Raw genomic sequence first — 24,416 nt, forward strand, 5'->3', positions numbered from 1 at the left:
ATTAAAAGTAGGAAATAGTTCCATGAATGTTATGCTTTTATGATTCACGAAGCCGTGCAAATAACAATTTTTTTTTACCTCAAACCGGAACATCCCTGAAAGGAGAGGCTTATCTCTTCAACTTCGTACTTTATTTGGCCTATTTCACTTTTATTTTATTCAAGCGTCACTGATGGGTCTTTTGTAGACGAAACGCGCGTCTGTTTGGGAATGTTTCATATTTTCCTTCCGCTTTATATGATCGTTTCATCCTATATTGACTCTTAAAATTCAGGAGTTTATCTAAAAATGGGGGTACTTTTACTAAAAATGAGGTTACTTTTTATATGGCCTTCCAAATACCGTTTCGATCCCTAACATCACTGAAGAGAATTTATTGTCGAAATCCGGATCTGGTGTACTAAAGAAATATTGAAACCGTATGTTGGTGACACAACATCGTGGCCACAAGTTAACAAAAAATATTTCTGTTTAGTATTAAATTTATATTAAGATCCATTTTGTTACATCTTGTGATCAATTTTATTTGGCAATCGCCAATGGCAGTCAGCACGGTTAAATAACATCAGTTGTTCGACCTGTTAGTCCAATGTGTTTTGTTTAAATATACTTTTTCACTTTTTTGGTCTTTTGGAAAATGTTGTTTGTGCTGTTTTTAGACCCTTCTACAACGAAATTTGTTTGACATGCACACGTATAAAAATTGCGGTTTTTATCCAACGTAATCATAGGTTTGAACGTAGTTTTCAATTTAGACTCGTATATATATATATATATATAACATTATAAAAATGTAATTTGACATTCAATAATTCCTACTTGCAAATAGAAAATGTAGATTGTGATTAATATTGAGTTTTAGTTGTATATGAAGCAAGCAAAAATTGTTATTAACTCTTCATGGCTTCATATAAGTTATGAAATGCTTCGTTAAATCCCCATTTCAAAGAAATATTTTATGTTCGTCTTCGTTGAAATATATTCAAGGCAATACCAAGAATTGATTGAATGCAACGTCTAAAGAACAATGAGGATATTATGTCATATCGTGTCATATTATATTTTAAATATATATTTTTTTTTAAATCATAGTTATGTACAACTATATCATTTCTAAGAATTGGTTATCTTGTAATCTTTTGGAAAGTGTTGTTAAGAGTCAGTGATCTGTATAAGTTGTTCCGGTGTCAAGAGAAAAAGTGCAACAGTAATCAATCCTTTATAAAGACAATTTTCTTTATACCATAATACACTCAGCACATCTACGTTTAAGATAAAGGTAAGAAGTAAAATCTTAAAATAACAGTTTCTCTCGCTCTGTCTGTTTACAAATGTTTCAATTTCAATAGATTGTCTTTGTGTCACAGTTAATAGTTTTATGATATAAAATGTATACACATAATTCCTGATGAGTATTCATTTAATGCGCTAGTTAGTGTCACAGAAATATTTGTTATTTTTTTATAAATGATCCCGCAATATTTCGTTAGACAAACTACCTTCATTAATTTAGGCATGCAGTTCTCCTGGGTATAATAAGAGGATTCTGAAGTGTTACAAATACTTACGTTTCTTTGATGTTTAGCGGTATTTATTTAATGTTGCCTTTTAAATGAAGATACCGACATGTCCTGGAACGGTACTGCAGAACCCCTTAAAGATTTCGTAGATCGTTGTAATGAGTTCCGTCATCTTAACTGGTTTTTTTAAAACTTTCATGCGAGGAAATTACGTTTAATGACACCACCACAATTTTAGAAAAAAAGAAATTTCCCTAAAGACAGCAGTTGCTCTTTCCAAAGGTTTGTATCTAAATGCAATGTTCTCGAAACATTCACTACGGTCTTTTTACCTATCAATTTAACGTTCAACTGTTAAGCGGACGAAGAATGTATATGTTCCTACTAACAAACTTCATTTATTTTCTTATTGAAACAGAAATACAATGTAATATTATACCATCATCAATCATTTTATACTAAAGGGAGAAACTTCCAAATTATTGCGCACCCCTTTATCTATGAAATAATACAGACTAACAAAAAATTGACACATGTAGAAAACAAAGGCGATTTTTAAATGCACCTGTTACGTACTTTTGAATCGTATGGACTGATAGCGTGAGAAGGAATGAGAGCAAGAGAGAGAGAGAAAAGGGGGAGTGAGATATAGTAAGAAAGAAAGAGAGTAAAATGAGGGAGCCCAAAGAGATCGGTCTGTACGCTATAATGTGTAATATAAGCTGCAAAAGTTTTATATCATATATCAGCCCCACAGCTATACGACTGATAAAGGTTGTTTATTCAAGCTGCTGCTACAAATATTTAAGTTAACGTAATCAGAGCCTCAAACGTTCTCAAGTTATTCATAAAACCTAATTATTAAGGTAAATACAATTAGTTTCATTATGAATTAATAGGGAAAACAAAGATGGACTACCAGGATAAGGATGCAAGAGTTTTTGCAAAAGTCAAAGATCTGGAAGTATCAGCAGGGGCAAGGGTATATGGAGATAAAAGTGAAGACGCCGAATTATGTATGTTGGAAGCAGATGCAAAAGCTAATGTTCAACACAGTTACTTTGGAGTCGGAGCAGGAGCGGAAGCCGAAGCACAAGTCTTTAATTTCAAGGACCCCAAATCAAAAACCGCTGTTCGAGCTTTTGGAGCTGATGTCAAGGCAAATGCTGGATTGGATTTAAAGGCATTTACTGAAAAGGACCATTATTTGGGAGCTGAAGTTAAAGCTAGGGGAACATTGGTAGAAGCTAAAGGTGGACCTTTTGGGGTTCATCTTGGGGCTGGTGTTTCTACAGCGGCAAAGATGGAAAATGGAACCTTAGACGCAAAGCTTGCTGGGTGTGGGCTGAAAGTTGGTAAACGTATCGGAGTTGCCGTTTTTGACAATGAATTCTCAATCGAAACATTATCTATTTTTGGCAAAGGATGGCTATGGGGTGATTTTGATTGATGTCAAATTTGATTAATAATTTCAATACAAAGTGAATCTATACATGAAGACATTATTTTTTTAGGAATACATATTGACATTATTTTTTTAGGAATACATATTGACAGTATCTTATATACATAATAAATATGTGTGACATATTACACATTCGAGGAGTTTTATTAGTTTTGTTAGAAATTAGTCTTACATGTCTAATGCTTTGAATTTTTTATTTACGATTGTAACATAAAAAAATATATTTAAGGTAGCAATACACAGTTAGGAGTTTAGTTTCGCATTATGGCCCCTGTGGATTTTTTAAATAGGAAAGTTATTGTATAATAAAATTCATTTTTAGACAGCTGAGTACTAATTGAGCCTTCAAAGATGGTTTATAAGAGCATCAAGATTGTTTTTAACATGTTTTATGGGCTATTTTCTGTTTGACAATCCGTATTTTCATAGCTTGACCGACCATCGGTCCATAAATTAATGTAATGTTTACAAACACTTTTTTTCTACACGAAGTTTTTGACGCAATTTTACAAAAAATTAGATGAAAGACATATTATTTTCATTGGATCTACTGAATGATATATGTACACAGCTTCAGAAAAGGTATTACTTCAAGCGATTGAAATTCTACTTTTAGCCATATTTTAGGGAAATATGTGACATCTTTTCCCACCTTTTTGCAATATTTTATAGCAAATAAGTGCAGATTGTTGCCATGGAAATCCCAAAAGAAATTATATTTTACCATTTTATATACTGGATATAAAATCTATGGAAGATTCTGATTACATACATATGCACATATATGACACAAACAGTAAGATTAGTATTGCAAGAAAGCAAAGAAAAGGGGATGGTAAAATTAATGAGATAAAATTTTTATATTTTTTTCTAACTGTTTATTGCTACCTATATATTCTAATTTGTTTTGTGAAAATTCAATAAACTGTCAAATATTAAAAGCTGGTATTGTTAATGTAACCTACGTTGTCAATCGATATAAAACACATAAAAATATATTACAAATTGGTTTTTGTTTGTTTGTGTTTAAAATGATTAACACGGATAAGACTTTACCACAATATTGACTGTTGTACCCCTAATGATATTGTAACCTATCAATTAGTTTTCAGCTGTATTTGGCAAAACTTTTAGGAATTTTGGTCCTCAATGCTCTCCAAATTCGTACCATATTTGGTCTTTTTAACTTTTGGGGGATTCTAGCGTCACTGATGAGTCTTTTGTAGACGAAACGCGCGTCTGGCGTAAATACTAAATTTAATCCTAGTATCTATGATGCGTTTATTTGTATGAATGTACTGTTGTTTGTATCATCAATACCACAATAACTTGATGTTACTTCATCTGTTTCAAGAATCATGTAAGCATTTTGTAAGGCCTATCGTCCATTGCTATTGTTTAGTATTTTTGAATATCTTTCATTCTGTAACTACTGCAAAGATATAACCTAAACTTCACCTGAATCAACATCTAGATTACCTTGTAATAGGTTTGTGAGTTTGTCATTACTATAAATAGAAAGTCGTTGTTAAAAAATGAAAATACAAAAAAAAATCGAACTTCAAGAAATATTTTGAACGTCCCTAAGCAAAGGCAAAAAGAAAACATCCAACAAATCAAAGTAAGGGACACCAACTGTCACAATCCTGATATGGTACAGATATTTTCTAATGAAGAAATGGTGGATTAAACCTGGTTTTATAGCTAGCTTAACCGTAAAGATTTCACAGTATGACACTCATATATAAAATTCCATTATATTGACAACGATATGTGAACAAAACAATCACACATAATAAGGAATAATGTCAAAAAATATTGTCGAAATCGCTACATAAACAATAAAGAAGTCAACAAGTCAACACAGATTAACAAAAAAGCATATAGACAAAGCAGACTAACTAAAAACGAAAGTCAAGAATACAAAAATTAGTCCAATAAAAGGATGTTTAAGCACTGAGCCACGTCAAATGAAAATTGTCAAAAATAGACTAAATAGTAAAAATACTAGTTTACAGAGACAACTAAAAAATACTTTAATAGGTTGGTAAGATGATACAAATATGTACTCCTAGAATAGTATTGAAATTCACTTTCCGAGTTTTCATATTTAAGTTAAACAAAGGACCTGGTGGTCCGAGACCACAATTGTCGTCCCTTGATTTTCGTTTTTCGACAAATATAGTCCCTACTGTTGAAAGTGGGTTACTTGTCATTAATTTTTATACCCCTTCCAAATTTATTTCTCCATGTTTAATGCCTCAAATTGTAAGAAGGGGAGTGAAATTACACTGTAAAAATATTTGGTCCAGAATTATACAGGAAAGTAGTAATTTGGTGCAGCAGAAAAAGGTTTAAAATTAGCACTTCGGAAGCGGTCAAAAGATTTCAAGACACCCTAAACACAAAATTGTCCATATTTTGAGTTAGAGCCGATGAAGATTTCTATATAATTTTGATATAATTTGTCCCAAAAAAGTACAACACACTGTAAAAATTTCATTGAGAAAGCGCAAGTGGGATTTTTGTAATTTTCATTGATGTTCTAAAAGAAATGCACAACGAAATAATTGTGGTCTCGGACCTGGTTCACGCTTAATGTAGTTAGAATAAGGTCAAGATTAAAATTTGTTTTAGCACATTCTGAATAATTGGGAATTGTAAAAGCAAAAAAAATGAGAGTCGAAAAATACCAGAGGGACATGTAAACTGAAAGTAGGGTACAGGATACCGCAGTTTAAAAGTCATAAATCGATTGAGAGAAAAAAGTACAAATTTCATTCCTTCTCGTTATTTGGCACGAATTGGAAATGACATAGTTCCGTCTGTACTTTTAGATGAGTACATTGTTTCTATTGTCTTTTTGTGCTTCGTGACGATCTGATAAGTCAAGTTCTTTTTAATAGAAATGTTAAATATTTCAACTCATATGTCGAAAATAAAACTGACAGTGTCATGGATAAAAAGAAGAAGAAAAGACTAAATCACAAACATCTTTATATAAAACACCACATAGAAAACTATCAACGGAACCACGAACCTAATATGATGTATCGAATGCTTTAATTTTGAAAACATTTTGAAGCTTTTAATTTACTTTTGAAAACCAATCGAATGCAATCGTTAATTTGAAATTTTAAAAGAAATAAACACAAAACAAGAAAAGTGGTGAATAGAAATTAACTTAATAATTCTTTAAAACGAAATTGTCGTTCAAATAAAAAAAAAGTAATGACAAGGAATGAATACTGTGATTTTTTATGAATCTACCTATTATCAAATCTCGTTAATCGAGAAGAAAGAAAAAATCAAGGCAACAACATTAACGGTACCAATTTTCCTGTACCAGATGTCCATTTCTTTAGTGATGCTCGTGGCCAAAATATATAAAATCCCAAGCTTATATAAAAGATGAAGAGCTATAATTCAAAAGGTCCAAAAAGTAAAGCAAAATCCATGAAAGGAATCAGAGCTTTGCATGAGGGAGATGCATCCCTTAATTTATAATAACTCGAAAATAATCAGAAAACGCTATGGCTAAAATAAATAAGACAAACATACAAACAAAAGTACAGAAAATACAGCATAAAAACTGAAGACTGAGTAACACGAACCCACCAAACTCAGGGTGTGTGAACTCAGATGCTGCAGAAGAAGAACACACTTATGATCAATTATGTTTGATATATGTACTTAAAAGTACTTGAATGTGTGAATTTCTTTATGTATGTTGTTCATATAAAAGCATGATCACCATCGCTTTCCTTTCATCAGACTCTGTTGAGGAAATTTATGATATTTTGTACGATAATAATAAACAGAACTCTAGAGCTTAGTTTCATTAAAGACATTTTCAACAAAATCATATTTCATAATGATTTTAATTTTCGAAATCATAGATATTTTAGTTACTAATGCCTGTCATTATGAACCCCCGAAGTCATGTTGCAAATAAATTAATCAGACAGAAATCCTAATTCATCAACATCAAATTATTTAATGGAAGAAAACACTTAGATAAAAGCAATGACGTACATTTTTGTATTTTTAGATAACTACAATCACGGGTGATACGGTAACTTGTACTGTTTAAAATAGTGGCGTGTGTACTCAAAACCCACTTTTTGGGATCCAAGTAAATTAATGGAGGAAAAAAATGACAGAAATTTTCAAAAAAGAAAGCAAAATACCTTACTCTTAGGCAAATTCAAAAAGGGGAAGTCCATAATATTTTTCCTATTAAACGCTACCAGATCAAATGAAATCATCTGCCATATTGCTGACTAGGTACGGGCTTTTTCCGAAGAAAATTGTGTATTTAACCTGCTTAAGTAGCTAACTAAACCTTTCACCTGTATGCCAGTTGTTAATAGATCTGTAAGGAAGAGACATTGGTTCCTCTGCCTCATTTTTAGAATTAAATGTTGAATTTAACATTAGTTGTTATCTCGGTACCAGTACTGTAGATTTAACAAACGAGTCGATGTTAATTTTAAATAGTTTACCTTTGATGTTTGATTTTTGCATTTTTGCCACAATCCTGACCTCCATACAGTATCAAAAGCGCGTTTAAAGTCTATAAAAGTGCACAATAGCTTTTTACCAAATGAAAAATATATAGTAATTAAAGAATTTATCAATTATCTTCACTTCCCCTGAGTACAGGACACACATTTCCCAATTCCACTAGCATGCAGTTGCTACCTATAGATACCAACCATATATTTCGAATCAAGTTCACAAATAATACATATTGGTCTTGAAGTTCAGATTCTTGGGACTGACGTTGTTTATAATCTTAACTACGTGTTATATAGTGACTCTTGTTTTTGTTAAATAAAAACCTTTACTGTTTAGTCCAGTTTTGGTGATATCCTTTTGATGCGGCTCGGTCCTGATACATGCCGCTATTTTGTTATTGTACTATGTCCATTTTTATTCTTTTTGCCAAAGTGATAAGTTTATGTATCATTTTGTTTGTCTTTGTTGAAAATATTTGAGTGGTATAACTAGGCTGTTCGACTATTTTTTTGTTGGACATTTTACATATGTTCTTTTGATCACACATTGTTGTCAATACAATACAATAGAGGTTTACCGAGCTACAAAACCAGGTTACATCAACCATTTTTATAGATAAGAAATTGATTTACCAAGACAGGAATATGACAATTGATTCCATCCGTTTCATGTGTTTGAGCTTTGAATTTTCCGTAGAACTCGGTATTTCTGTTAATATACTTTTCATAAACATATTTTGATTAAATTTTTTTTTAGAAGGTGTTCTTTTTACTTCAGATTCTGTGTTATATAATACTATTGAACCAATACATGCATATATCTAAAGTAAGACCGAAACGAATTGTCAAAATATTTCATGCAGTGATTGATAAAATAACATCAGCTATTAATAAACGTTAAGGTTTGTTGCCGACGCAGGAAATTTATAACCTGTTGTTGTCATGTTTTTGTTAAGAGTTAAACATAACCGTTCAAGGAAATAAAACATTTTCATCTTTCTCTTTAAAAAAGTATAATTTGACTTTAAATCAAACATCAACATATTTCAGCAAGAAAATTTGCTGCTCACTCCTTATTTATACACATGAATAACCTCTAAAAAAGGTGGTTGAAATCCTACTGTAATCATTTTTTTTATACAAAACTTGTAATGACGAACTCTTTTAATAACTGCGCTTTTGAAGTATACAATACCCTAGAACAATTTCTGTATTATATCAGCAAAAAGGAAGCAAATTATTTTTTTTTTGGTACTGATGTTTGTCTTGTAGGTGAATACAATTATAAAACATTTACTAATCTATGCTATGAAAATTGACAACGTTAAAGCAATATATCATAAGAAAGGGGTAAAAACTAAAAGGAAACTAAGGGTAGCCCAATTAAAACTTTAATAAATTATGATTTCAGATATTAGAATCAATGTTGAAATTACTGATCATATATAAAGAAAGCAAAGAGAATTTGAAAGACGAAATAAAACCACACTATTACATCGAAAGAATATGGCAAACCGTTTTTATATTTATTCACTTTCAAGATATCTTAGAAAGTTAAATCAGATATCTTTATAATAATTAAATAAGATATCTTATAAATCAATAGAGATATCTTGATAATTAAATAAGATATCTTATTAAACTTATAAATATGTCTTATTTAACATATAAGATATTTTATTTAGTTAATAAGATATGTTATATATCTTTTATATATTTTCTTATAAAGATATCTTATAAACTTAATAAGATATCTTTTAATTAAATAAGATATCTTCTATTTTGTATTGAGTATTAGAATATAGTATCCCTGTATGTTGGAAAAAAGATTGACAAATCATAAAATCAAAAGCAATTCAGATCGAGATTGCTAATTCATATCTGTATTTGTGTAAGATTCTGCCTGTGTAGGCACACCTCGAATTGAGTACAACACAAAATTAAGTGTCCTTCATCACCAGCAGTTATATATTAATAATAAAATGGACCTCTGTTTCGCCACCGTTATTTACATTGATATATGACTTCACAATAAAAATTAACAATTATTTTTGATTTGATTATACCTATGGAGATTCGAACCCTGATCTTCAGCATAACATCAAAATACTGTGTACTAAAATTTTGTATAAATAACTTTTTTCTCCATTTTTGTTATCAAGGTTAGCCTTAATTTCTATTGACGAACATTTGTTCTCGGCTGTATTAAAATGGAAGTGCATGTTTTATATAGATTAGGCCATTGGTTTCCCCGTTTGAATTATTTTACACTATATTATTATAGCTATAAATTTTTGAAGCCCTTTATAGCTTGCTGTTCGGTGTGAGCCCATCTCCGAATTGAAGGCCGTACCATGACCTATAATGGTTTACTTTTATAAATTTTTATTTCAAAGGAGAGTTGTCTTATTATCATTCATACCACACCGTCCTCTACCTATGTTATTGACATACTAATTACTAAAATTGGTAAAGGGAGGATATGTGCATTTCCACGGAAGTTGTAAATGATTATTTCACGACAAACAAAAGAAAAAAAGGCAATTCCTTGCTTCCTATCAATATAAATGAAATTTGTTTAATGTACTTTATTGTTTGTTTCAGAAAAAGGGAGAAGGTTTGGGCCCATTAAAACGTTTAATCCCGCTGCAAATGTTTGCACCTGTCCTAAGTCAGGAATCTGATGTACAGTAGTTGTCGTTTGTTTATGTAATATATACGTGTTTCTCGTTTCTCGTTTTGTTTATATAGATTAGACCGTTGGTTTTCCCGTTTGAATGGTTTTACACTAGTAATTTTGGGGCCCTTTATAGCTTGTTGTTCGGTGTGAGCCAAGGCTCCGTGTTGAAGGCCGTACTTTAACCTATAATGGTTTAATTTTTAAATTGTTATTTGGATGGAGAGTTGTCTCATTGGCACTCACACCACATCTTCCTATATCTATTTAAGCAGAAAAAATGCAGCGATATGAAAATAACAATTAACTACCAGAATAAAAAACACACAAAAAAAAACCGGGGATATTTCTTTTGTCCTTTTTTCTAGATAATCCTGCTTTTAATAAAAAAAAAAAAAAAAAAAAAAAAAAAAAATTATCACATTTAGTTTGTTAGAAATCTTACTTGTTGTTTATTGTTTTATAGATTCTTATTCAATATATGAAATATATATATAGCATGAAGTAGTTAAAAAAAACACCATTTTATAACAGTTGATGTTCTCATTGCTGTTTCATTCCATCTGTTGAAAGGATTCTCAAAGATGATTTAAATCTTCTACACTGAAAGTGAAATCATAGTAAGGTCATGTGAATATGTTCATTATATGTAGGACAATACGTCGTTATATGTAACGTACATTTAAAACCATACAAGCTAGTACTGTCTAACCTGTATCTAAACATGTCACTTTTAAACATGTGATTCCTGATTCCTTTCACGGATTTGGCTATACTTTTTGGACCTTTTGGATTATAGCTCTTCATCTTTTATATAAGCTCGGATTTTAAATATTTTGGCCACGAGCATCACTGAAGAGACATGTATTGTCGAAATGCGCATCTGGTGCAAGTAAACTGGTACCGTTAATTTTATTAAACTAATTCTATATTTAATTCATCTCTTAGACATCACTTTTTCACTCGAATTAACGAATCAACGCTTAATTAATTGCTTCTTGACATCGACCTGTAATTAGTATATCAAAGAATATAACTATTAGAAGCACCCCATGCTCGTTCCAGTGGTATCAGTTTTCAGAATTTTTCACAATACGTCTAAATATCAGAAAAGAAAGGAAGTTGTACTGATCATGTTAATCTAGTGGTCGCGTTGGAGTTTAAATGTGGAATTTGTCAAAATACAAAGGATTTTCTATATCATAAATAGATTTTCTCATCTATATTTGGCAAACACGTTTTTCTCCAACCTTCGTATGTTACTTGGACTGTTTGGGTTTTGTTTTAATTCCAGCGTCACGGATGATTCCATTGTAGACCCAATACGCGTCCGGTGTACACAACTTTAGTCCTGGTACGATTATGAGTTGATTGCATGCGAGGCGACAAATTCATTTAAAAACTTCTATTGCAAAAAGTAAAATCACAAAAATACTGAACTCAGAGGAAAATCAATATGGAAAGTCCATAATCACATGGCAAAATCAAAAAACAAAACGCATCAAAAACGAATGGTCAAGAACTGTCATATTCCTGACTTGGTACAGGCATTTTCAAATGTAGAAAATGGTGGATTAAACCTGGTTCTATAGCGCTAACCCTCTCACTTTAATAACAGTCTCATCAAATTCCGCTACATTTACATGATGCGTTAAATAAACAGTCACAATTAATAAAATAGTCAAAATATGGGTACACCAGTCATCATCGTATAACAATTTTAAAAGGAACAATTTAACAGGACACAAAAACATCTACTATCTACGAACACATGGATTGATATGAGTGTCTGACGTCAGAAAAATTATATACGTCACATAAATTTGTCGTTCAATGTGCATACAATAGTTATCAAAAGTACCAGGATTATAAACAATTTTAAAATTTACATAGGCAATGAACGCATACAGGGTTAAAAAATCAAAAGTATGTAAGAATAAATTACAGAAATAGACCGAGATTCAAACTAGTCCAAAAGTTATACATAGAATTTATTAGAATCCAAAACTTTTTAAAGGGAACAATTTAACAGGACACAAAAAACATCTACTATCTACGAACACATGGATTGATTTGAGTGTCTGACGTCAGAAAAATTGTATACGTCACATAAATTTGTCGTTCGATGTGCATACAAACAATTTTAAAATTTTCATAGGCAATGTAGTTTAATACAATGCTCTTTTTGTTTTATCAATATCAATATGAAGTGTATAAAAATGTGAAGTGGGATGAATGCCAATGAGACATCTCTATCAGGTCATCAATAAAGTCTGAATATATTTCAAAATCTTAATTTGCGAATTTTGTTATTCGTATGCTATCCTTGGATGACTATCCGAATTACGGCCCACTCGAGAAGTCAACCAAAAAAGTTACAAATACTAGATTTTCTACGTTATTAGAAGGAATATAAATTTAAAACTTTGCAATTGTGTTTTTTATGTTAAGATGAACATAATTAGATGATAAGTAAAAAATCGCGGAATTTCGCTTTAATTACTATAAAAATATATCTTATAACATATATTAGATATCTAAATTACTATAAAAGATATTTTATTTAAAATAAAATAATTATCACTCAAAACCTATTACCAATCTGTTTTCTGTTTATCTAAAAAAAATAAGAATTTACGAAACTATTTATATTAATAATTGAAACATTTTATAAAATTCCATTTTCAGGGGGAGGGGGTTTGATAAACTCAAAATGCTCTCCCTTTCAGAATATGGCAGTCAGAATTAGCGACAAGAATGAGACTTAGTCAACAAATGGATATGATTAAAAAAAACCGGGAAGTTTCACATTCTTTAATGCAGTCACTTGTGCTGTCATGGTCATCTACATTTTTATATAAGCATGGTTAACATACCTCTCTTTTATTCTATACAAATGTGACAAAAACTCTTTTGTTAGTATTATATTTTTATTATATTTTGATATTTTTTTTCATCACGATCTTTCCTTGATCACCACTTGCATCAAAGTCAACAGATTTTATCTAAAGTAACTGTTTTAAAATAAATTAATAAACTGTTATATTTCGAATAGTTTGAAAAAAAGGGAACTCCAAGGAAAATTCAAAATTGAAAGTCCCTTATCAAATGGCAAAATCAAAAACCAAAACACATAAAACTATACAAGATACTTTTAGGACGCCAAAAAATCATTTTTTTTGTGATTGTGAAAGTTAATATAAACTCTTAAAGACTTTGATACAGCGAACATGTTTTTAGCGTGATTAATCTCAAGGCCAGGAAATAATGCAGATTGTAGTTTTTCATTTATTTATTTATGTTTTTTTAAATAAGATACCTTATATAGTAAATAATATATCTTATAAAGTAAATAAGATATCTAATTAACTAAATAAGATATCTTATTAAACATATAATATATCTTATATAGTTAATAATATATCTTATGAAGTAAATAAGATATCTTATGAAGTAAATAAGATATCTTATGAAGTAAATAAGATATATTATGAAGTAAATAAGATATCTTATGAAGTAAATAAGATATCTTATGAAGTAAATAAGATATCTTATGAAGTAAATAAGATATCTTATGAAGTATATAAGATATCTTATTTACTTTTAAAGATATCTTATAAAGTATTTGTTTAAAAAATATCTTTTAAAAGAGATAAGATATCTTTAAAAGTATATAAGATATCTGATAAAACAAATGAGATATCTTATAAATTAAATGAGATATCTTATAAATTAAATAAGATATCTCTACTACTTAAAATTAAATAAGGTATCTTATCAACATTATAAGATATCTTATATATTTTATAAGATATCTTATATATTTCATAAGATATCTTATTATATTTAAAATATATTTTGAAATTTATAAGTATATAAAAACGACTTGCCATAAAAGAAAGCGTTAAATGTTGAAACTACTCCCAAATTCAATCTTAATCGATTTAGTTTTACTTATTGCAAAAATTGCAATTTACCCAAAGTTGATATACCATTGTGCTTTTTTTGTGTGTTTTGTTTTTAATGAAAGAAAATGAGAAATTGAATCCTCCAGTATAACACGAAGTAGGTAAAAAAAACCACATTTTAAAACAGTTTATGTCCTCATTGCTGTTTCATTCCATCTTTTGAAAGGATTCTGAAAGATGATTTAAATCTTCTACACTCAAAGTGAAATCATAGTAAGGTCATGTGAATATGTTCATTATATGTAGGAAAATACGTGGTAATGTTTTACGTACATTTTAAACCATACAAGCTTGTATTGTCTAATCTATATCTAAACATGTCACTTTTAACCTAATTCTATATTTAATTCATCTCTTAGACACAACTTTTTCACTCGCATGAACGAATCAACGTTAATTGCTTCTTGGCATCGACATGTAATTAGTATATCAAAGATTATAATTATTAGAAGCACCCCATGCTCGTTCCAGTGGTATCCCAAATGGACAAAATGTTGTCAGAATTTTTAACAATACGTATAAATACCAGAAATGAAAGCTGTACTGATCATGTTGATCTAGTGGTCATGTTGGAGTTAAATTGTGGAATTTGTCAAAATACAAAGGATTTCCTATCTCAGAAATAGATTTTCTTATCTATATTTGGCAAACACTTTTGATCTTTTCTTCAACCTTCGCATGTTACTTGGACTGTTTGGGTTTTCTTTTAATTCGAGCGGTACGGATGAGTCTTTTGTAGACCCTTTACGCGTGTACACAACTTTAGTCCTGGTACGATTATGAGTTGATTGCATGCGAGGCGACGAATTCATTTAAAAACTTCTATTGCAATTTAATACAATAGATATAGGAAGATGTGGTGTGAGTGCCAATGAGACAACTCTCCATCCAAATAACAATTTAAAAATTAAACCATTATAGGTTAAAGTACGGCCTTCAACACGGAGCCTTGGCTCACACCGAACAACAAGCTATAAAGGGCCCCAAAATTACTAGTGTAAAACCATTCAAACGGGAAAACCAACGGTCTAATCTATATAAACAAAACGAGAAACGAGAAACACGTATATATTACATAAACAAACGACAACTACTGTACATCAGATTCCTGACTTAGGACAGGTGCAAACATTTGCAGCGGGATTAAACGTTTTAATGGGCCCAAACCTTCTCCCTTTTTCTGAAACAATAGCATAACATCACAACATATAAAAACATACGATAAAATATCAATTAGCAGACTTAACTCAATGCTCTTTTTTTTTTTTATCAATATGAACACCCTCCCTAGTAATCAGTAAATATAGTGCATACAAATATGAAGTGGGATGAATGCCAATGAGACGAGACATCTCTATCAGGTCATCAATAAAGTCTAAATATAGTTCGAAATCTTTGTTTGCGAATTTTGTTCTTCATATGTTATCCTTGGATGACTATCCGAATTTTATTTTAACAAAAAATGCATTTAGCACCAACCTATATTGGTGAATGCATTTTGATTTTGATATATATCTTTTCCTGATAATGGTAAATGGTTCTCTCTGAAAACTTTGACTTCCTTCATCAATAACATCTGGCCGCATAGAATACACAAGAGTGATGAAAAACTCATATAAAACACAATTAGTCAATTTATAAAGCAATGAATTTTAAATTCCAAGTAGATTTAACAGCTTATAAGTTTTTTTAGTCATGCTAAATCTTTTCAACTAAACCAGGCTTATGCTTTTGAACACAAAACGCGCGTTTCATCTACATAAGACTCTTCACTAACTCTAATTGACTCGTGAGAATATGATTTTTTATAAATTTGAGCAATTTCAAGAAAAAGTACAAACCAACAATTTTATTAAATATTATAGTTTGATATAAAAAAAAATGCCTAAAAGAAAACTGTCTAAATCAAGATATAGATAAGTCTAACACTGGTGATACTTTCTTAAAATTTTTTAGGTGTAATGTGAAAGCCAAATTTGTATATAAAAACTTAGTAGATGAAGTTATTCAACTACCAACAATCAAATTTTTGAAATGGGAAGAACTGTTAGGTATTGATACTACAGAATAGTCAGAGTATTTCATGATAACAAAAAAGTCTTGTAGAGATGCTTATTTAAGAACTTTTCAATATAAATTTTAATTATTGCAACTTATACCTTTTTGTATAAAATAAAATTAAAAGATACCAAATTATGTTCCTTTTTGTAAACTTGGAGAAGAAACCATTGAACACCTGTTTTTTGAATGCCCAATTACTTTTCGATTGTGGCAGTCTTTTTCCAATATTGTGAAACTTTTTTTTGTAAATTTTGATCTCAACAAAGAGAATGTGTTTCTTGGTTGCAAAAATGAAAGTTTATTTTTGAATTTGCTAATCATAATTACAAAGAATGTAAATCAAATGAAACGAAACCAAATATGATTGAGTTAAAGAATAAAATAAAGAAATGCCAATTTCTTGAAAATCATATTGCAAAGAAAAATGATAAAGTCTTAGTCTGTGAAAAAATTTGGTCTCCTTTACATGTAATTTTTAACTAAGTGTTGTTTTCATATTATCTATGTTTAGTTCAGAGAAAAGAAATAATTTATAAATTATGAGCAAATTTATTTCTTTAAAAAAGATGTATTAAAAAGTAAGTCATGATACATATTGTAGCAAAACAGATGAGTGAAAGTTTTATTGTTGTATGTGAGTAAGTCAGAGAGAGAGAGAGAGGAGAGATAAATCTAATACAATTTTTATGTAACCTAAAATATTTTTATTGTAAAAAAATAGTTAGTCAGAGATTCTTTTTGTATATTGCTATATGTTTTCTTCTGTATTTACCCCTTGATACCATTGTCAGGTGGTAGTGTAATGGGGTGTGTAAAATCCTGACTATTGAAAAACAAATTAAAAGATAAAAAAAAAAAAAACTCTAATTCACTCTCGATAAATAATTGTTGGAAGGCCTTAACTGACACCAACAAAAAACAACTAAGAACTGGTGTAAAATAAACCTAACGCAACTCTGAATCCCTGAAGTGTTTTAGTTTACAGAAAAAGAGAGAAGAAACCCTCAATTTCAATTAGAAAAGTTATATTAGACATCGAATTTTACAAAAAAAAAGTAACTATGTAAATCAAAATATGCATTTCGAATCCAATTTTAGCGTATAGTCAAATTAAAAGCGTCACATAGTGCTCATATTTCAATACAAAACTTGTATATGTCAAAATCTTTGACTTTTTACGCCCTACAAAGCTATTCCCGTTGCTCAAGGAAAATGTCAATTACAAAGCCTGATCACAAAGAGCGTTTTCTACAAACATGGACATTGAACATACAATTTTCCTGTTTCAAGTCATACGAAGTCTCAAATTCTGAGAATCCACACCTATTTTAAAACAAATACACCGAAGATTATTTCATAAAAATGCTGGAATATTTTTATTATCACCAAAACCATAATTAATTTGTAATAGTTTGATGTTACAGTTGCCCAATCCCACACTAAACAAAATGTAGGTATATGCTTGCATCTCGTATGTCCCAATAAACTTCAGATTAAGTATCGTACCGAAACTCAATGTTCTGCTTCATATCTTGATATTTACCTCGATATTTAAACAAAAGATCGATTTTCACTTTAAAGGGAAATGTTTAGCGCTAAAAAACCAGGTTTAATCCACCATTTTCTAAATTTGAAAATGCCTGTACCAAGTCAGGAATATGACAGTTCTTGTCCATTTGTTTTTGATGTGTTTTGTCATTTTATTTTGCCATGTGATTATGGACTTTTCTGATTGGATTTTCCTCTGAGTTCAGTATTTTTGTGATTATACTTTTTACAAACGTGATTACTAGTAACTTCATCTTTCAAATTGTCAAGTTCCCATTTGGTAGCATTAAAGTACCATCTGCCTCATCTTATAGCAGTTAAATAACCCAAGCGTGAAAGATACATTAATACAGGCAAACTGCATTATTTAAGTTATAAAATACAATAAGAATGCTACTAATGTTCGTTTTTAAGAATATGTGTAGCATACATGTATATCGCTTTGTGTTGTTAGATTTCATGCAGTACCCTTATTTCCGATTTCCTTAGAGTTCGTTTTTATGGCTATGCAACGAAGTTGTCGGTGCCATTTAGTTTTACCCTTGTCCGAAATTCCAAAATTTCGTTATTCCCTATTTCCGAAATTCCGTAATTCCGTCATTCCGCAACAAACCGTTATACGGACTTTTTTTCATATATTGGGCTGGTTTTTGGTATGTGAGTTAACCATGATGAGTTACAGATCAAGTTTAAGTTTCTTTCCGCTCCCCTTATTTTAGCCTAAATTACAGGTTTTGAACTTTGATAAATTGTTGAAAATCACAGTTATACAGACGTATTCATAAATGCCTTCAGATATTGGGCGGATTTTTGGTATGTGAGTTAACCATGATGAGTTACAGGTCAAGTTTAAGTTTCGTTCCGCTCCGCTAATTTTTGTCAAAATAACGGGATTTGGACTTTTTCAAATTACAGATTTTTCAACTTTTTGGGACAGGGCAATTCGTGTCGCTTTGACACATCTAGTATGAACAGTTGTGTTTTGGGATTTGTTAAAACGTTTCGTATTGTTTTTACATTGACCTGATAAATGGAAATTTATTTAATCAGAATTTACTGGGAGAGAAATTAAATTATATAAACAGTAAAAGAGATTTGTTTTTCTTTTGGAATCCATTACATCTGTATGGATAAGGATTTGGATATTAAACAAATGCATACTTTTAACTGTTGAACGAATTGCCATGATGAAATTTCCATTTTAATCGTCGAAGAATAGTTCAAAAAGTGAAATCAGCGTGTATGATCTGCAAGTAAAGTTAGTTCAAAAGTGTCTGATGCAAATCCATTCATTTAATTAACGATTTTCCTGTCATTCAGAACATGTCAACTAGAAAATAGCAGAAAACTCACTATGATAAAACACTAATTAAACCACGTATCAATTCATTACATTAAATAGTACTATATGCTTTTAAGCATGAATCTCTTTAATACAATAAAATTACAAAACCAATCCATGAACATGGTAAAATCGGTTAGAATTACATATTTTTTTTTACCGAAATAGGCATGGTAGTTTATGAAAGAATAAAAAAGGCACTGGTTACAAATGTAGGTGAATTATCTAACGCAATCTACGTAGCGATCTATTAACTAATGATAACAACACTACGTTAAAATAGAAGAACAAAGCAAAAGGGGGACGAAAGATACCAAAGGGACAGTCAAACTCATAAATCTAAAACAAACTGACAACGCCATGGCTAAAAATGAAAAAGACAAACAGACAAACAATAGTACACATGACACAACATAGAAAACCAAAGAATAAACAACACGAACCCCACCAAAAACTAGGGGTGATATACACATGGAAAAAAGTATTGCAATACCTTGATGTTTTAAAACTTGAAAAAGCAGCCTCTTATTTTAGATGAAATATAACAAGATATTTGTATAATATTATTGAAACATAGTTTATGATAAAATTGGCTTTTAAACGAACAAATGATTTATATAACAACAATTTTAAATAAAAAAATAAAGTGTTTTTTTTTTTGTACAAAAAATGCATTATACAACTTTTACTGTAGTCAAACTTTACAATGCCAGAAATTTCAAAATTAATCTTCAGATGACTGTTCACATTATAATTGATCGTTATACGCAAAATAATTAGTACTTTCCGCGCAGCTTCCATTTAAAAACGGGATAACCGCATCTTAACGTCTTTTGATTCCTGCCATAAATCAACTAATTTGTTGCTTAGATAGCAGCAACCAATTCTGATGACGAGCATTGTTTAATTCATGATGTGTTTGAACTGGGGTGTCCTCTCGCGCACTTTCCGAAAAATAGTGGTCCATATATGCTTGATATGGTTTACATACGGGCTTCGATCGGGCCAAGGAAGATGAACCGATTTCCACTGGAACAATGGATCTTCCTCCACGATGCTAACTTTCAACTTTGGCGAGCTCTGCACTACATTGGATACGAAAAATTGTGTGTCTGTTCGTTAGAAAAGGTCCCCGAAATGGTCTTATCGCACGATTACAAGTAGAGATGAGTCGATCTCGAACAGTTCTTGTTAAAAGGCTCCTGTATGCCTTCCACTCTCTTTTTATGATTGTATTGTATGCAATGGTTTCCTTCTGAACAACCTTCATTATGATTGATTTTCCCTAGCAAATGGTATAGGGGGTCTTATTTATCTCGGAAGGTCTTTAACATTGTTTATTGCCTGATTTTTATTCTCAAAACAACTTATACTGGATGGTGATGACCAACAATACGTGTGGTTGTTACAGCGATATCCCTGTTTCTGTCATGGTGGTAATCTGCCATCTTGCTGCAGTTAAGAGTTTTCGAGAACCCATTACAAGGTGTCAATCACATTACTTGAAAAACTTTCTTATTTAAAATGTTGAAAACAATGAGGATAAAAACATCTGTTTTACTGTTTATGGGTACAGTAGCTGCATGTGAAGATAAGAACTTATCGAGTCGATTATTATTGCATGATTAAACTCAGGTGATACTTAAATAATGTTTAACCAGTTCTATTTTACCAAATTATATCACAAACAAATAAAGAGTGTTTTTTTTTAATTTCAATTTCAATTTTGTGTTGCAATACTTTTTTCCATGTGTATACATCAAAAGATATCTTCAAACGATTTTAAGTAATAAGCAAGATTTATTAAAATCTTCAAAACATGCAAAATTTATTCGCAAAATTACATTTATACAGAAAATGATGCATTAATCCGGGGATTATAGCTAGCTAAACTTCACTTTAATTCAGCGCTAATCTTATTATTTGCAACGCTTAATTAAATATCTTAACACATATACACATATTGTTATTCATTTTAATGACTAATTATATATACTGGTCAAACATCCTGCCTATACTAAAATATGTTTTGGAATTGAATATACCTAAGCTTTGCACATGATGCTATTGACGACTGAAAGCTTAGCCCATTATATTGGAATTTATTCATGTTTACGTAATATAATGAAATGTTTTTAAACATGACATTTGAAATTGGGCTTGAACTTGGTTTTTGTATCTGGTAGTACCTTTAGATAAACTCATTATAGTAACACGTTTTATATTTTGTACACAAGAGTCGTGTTTATTTACAAAGGTCTCATCAGTGACACTAGAAAAAGAAGGCCAACAGAGTACGAAGTTTTCTTATGTAATTTAAACCTTTCCATTAAGATGTTTATGGTTTTCTTTTCACGTTTTGTTGTTCACCTGTGACAATGCACATGATAACGCTATCTTTTTATATATGATATGTTTAAAATGAAATCATGATATTTTCACTCTTAGATGTGGAAAACTGTTCAATTGGCATTAGGCAGTTAATCATTTAATGATCTTTCAGTTATATATACACAGTTTATAGGTTTATTAATCATTGGAGGGATATTTTTGATGACATATATCATAAATTGCCGGTGTAGGCAAAAAATCTATCCTCTAATTATCCCTTCTTAAATAGTTCAGATATTAATATCTGTCATAGAAATAGATTTAAAATGGAATAATTGTTATGTCAATTTAGTTATGTCATAGATAAATACAAAAAATATTGTAATATAGCAAAACTATCCTGGTATCTATGATGACTTTAATTATATACCAAAATCTAGACGTCAAATAGAAACAAGGAGATACAAAAGACAATAATGACATAACTTAGTTCGACTTTAATAAATATGATGTACGTTGAATTTGTTAAATTATCCACATGAAATAGATTTTTAGGCATTTAATGTTAAATAAAGCATATAATCTATACAAATTTATTTTGTTTATTTATTGCAGATAGTAACTATTAGTATAGTAGACGGATATAAATGATAGTGGTATTTTTTCTATCAATTTGTCAGTGCAGTCTTTACAAAAAGCCAATCTCCAATGCAACCCGATATTATAAACGGTCCCGAGTCTCAACAAACCAATAGCGTATTTGATTGAGTAGTTCACAATGTTCAAAAAAAGAGTTAATTAATACTTATGGCAGTACTAAATTTAATGATGTCATAGGTAAACAAATTACCATAGGTCGATTTTGTTGGCTGTGGTCGATGCCCACTGGTGGTGGACGTTTCCGAGGGTATCATAAGCCAAGTAGTCAACACTTTGGTGTTGACATTATATCAATTATATATATAAAAAAGAAGAAGATGCGGTATGATTGCCATATGGTCATTTTTATAGATTAACTGTTTACAATATTTTGAAATTTTCGAAAAACTATGAATTTTTCTTATCCCAGGCATAGATTACCTTAGCAGTATTTGGCACAACTTTTTGTTTTTTTCATCAATGCTATTCAACTGTGTACTTGTTTGTCTTCATAACTATTTTTATCTGAACGTCACTGATAAGTCATATGCAGACAAAACGCGCTTCTGGTGTATTGAAATAAAATCCTGGTACCTTTGATAACTATCAATTTGTTCCAAAAATTAGTAATATAATACTTATAACAATACTAATTTGAATGATGTAATTGGTAAACAAATTATCCTAGGTTGATTTTGTGGCCTTTAACATACCCATATTGCTATAGAAATAACACTGCAGGTATTTTTTGTTTGTCCTACTCAAACCACTTGTACAATAGTAATCAAACTTCAGATCATCAAAAGCATGATATTCAAATAACAATTGATATAAAAATCAGTTAATGGTTTTCCCATTATTTCCTCAATTAGACGATGCAAATTTACACGATTATTCTATATGATGTAATAACCATCAATCGAACCATGAAATGTAATTGTTAATTAATTCTTTCAAGTTACATCGACAGACATAACACATTGATTTTGATGGATGCAGTTTCTATTGTATCCTGCTCATTGTCATACGCATCTTTAAATGATGTATTGTTGTTTGCAGTCAATTATCTCTCTATTATACAAACTTTTTTTGCAAACATTAAATGGAAGCTATTGAAGAGATGCCGTTGTCAAGTTAACTCTAGTAAAATACAATAACTTTATTCACGTGAAACCACAATGATTCTTGATACTTGAAAGTTGTATTGTAAATTAAAATGCATTTATACATTTCATCATTGTGATATTGTGCAATGGTAATTTTTGTAATTTTATCTTTTAATTTTGATTTTGATTTTGTGCTTTGTCTAAATGGCATTTTTTTTATTTTTTTTTATTACATATTTGTTTTCTTTTATAGTGACTAGCATTATAACACAATGTTGACATTTTAACATATGTTAATAGATATAGGAAGATGTGATATGAGGGCAAATGAGACAACTCTCCATCCAAGGCACTATTTGTAAAAGTAAACCCTTATATGTCAAATTATGGTCTTCAACACAGAGCATTGGGCCACAACGAACAGCAAGCATAAAAGAACCCCACAAATGACTAGTGTGAAACCTTTCAAACGGTAATATCTGGATAAATACATGTGTGACAAGAAATATTAACAGAACATCATGTTACAGAATTTGGATACATGCAAACGAATGCATCGGGTTCAGAAATCGTTATCAATAATTAAATTGTATGCGACTGTTATACAAGTGAAAGGATTAGCTAGCTATAAAACCAGGTTAAATCCACCATTTTCTACACAGATAAATGTCTGTACTTAGTCAGGAATATGACAGTTGTTATCTATTCGTTTGATGTGTTTGAGCGTTTTGATTTTCCATTTGATTTGGGAATTTCCGTTTTGAATTTTCCACGGAGTTCAATTTTTTGAAGATTGTACTTTTTACTTACTAATGAGCGTCATTTATTTTTTCCTTGAAAGTTAAAAAAAATCAGTAACTCGATTATATATGTGTAGGGCTAGACCCTAAATAGTGTATAAATTATAGATTTACTACGCTGTTTAACTGAAAAAAGCCAAAAAATTGTATCCGGATTTCAAATATAAACCCGGAGCGTACTATTGAGATGACAGGAACATATTTAAAGACAAAGGTTCAAGTTTTAAAAAAATCTAGTCATAACTATATGTTAGGAGGTCCAATAAACTATTACCAATACCCACATCATCCCTCCATTATTTTAGAAAGTATGAATCCAAGTCCCAGATACAACGTTGACTTTAGATGGATTTCTTATAATTTCTCAAGTTTACAAGTACGTAATCGTCATTGACCTCTTTTTCTTACTTAGCGTATTCTAAATAATGGTAAATCTAGT

The 24,416-nt window shown here is 30.4% G+C and overlaps 1 protein-coding gene across 1 annotated transcript; it reads left to right on the forward strand.

The window, feature by feature from the left end:
• Positions 1-1,170: 1,170 nt before the first annotated feature.
• Positions 1,171-3,940, forward strand: LOC134723137 (uncharacterized). Its single transcript, XM_063586776.1, has 2 exons — positions 1,171-1,279; positions 2,420-3,940. Exon 2 carries the CDS (start codon positions 2,431-2,433, stop codon positions 2,968-2,970), a length of 540 nt encoding a protein of 179 aa, XP_063442846.1. The 5' UTR covers positions 1,171-1,279; positions 2,420-2,430; the 3' UTR covers positions 2,971-3,940.
• The last annotated feature ends 20,476 nt before the right edge of the window (positions 3,941-24,416 follow it).

Source organism: Mytilus trossulus, chromosome 6, assembly GCF_036588685.1.
Source record: "Mytilus trossulus isolate FHL-02 chromosome 6, PNRI_Mtr1.1.1.hap1, whole genome shotgun sequence".
Lineage (NCBI taxonomy): Eukaryota > Metazoa > Mollusca > Bivalvia > Mytilida > Mytilidae > Mytilus > Mytilus trossulus.

What these genes read in the sequence shown, in the direction of transcription:
- LOC134723137 (XM_063586776.1), top strand. Translation starts at nt 2,431, where the DNA reads ATGGACTACCAGGATAAGGATGCAAGAGTTTTTGCAAAAGTCAAAGAT.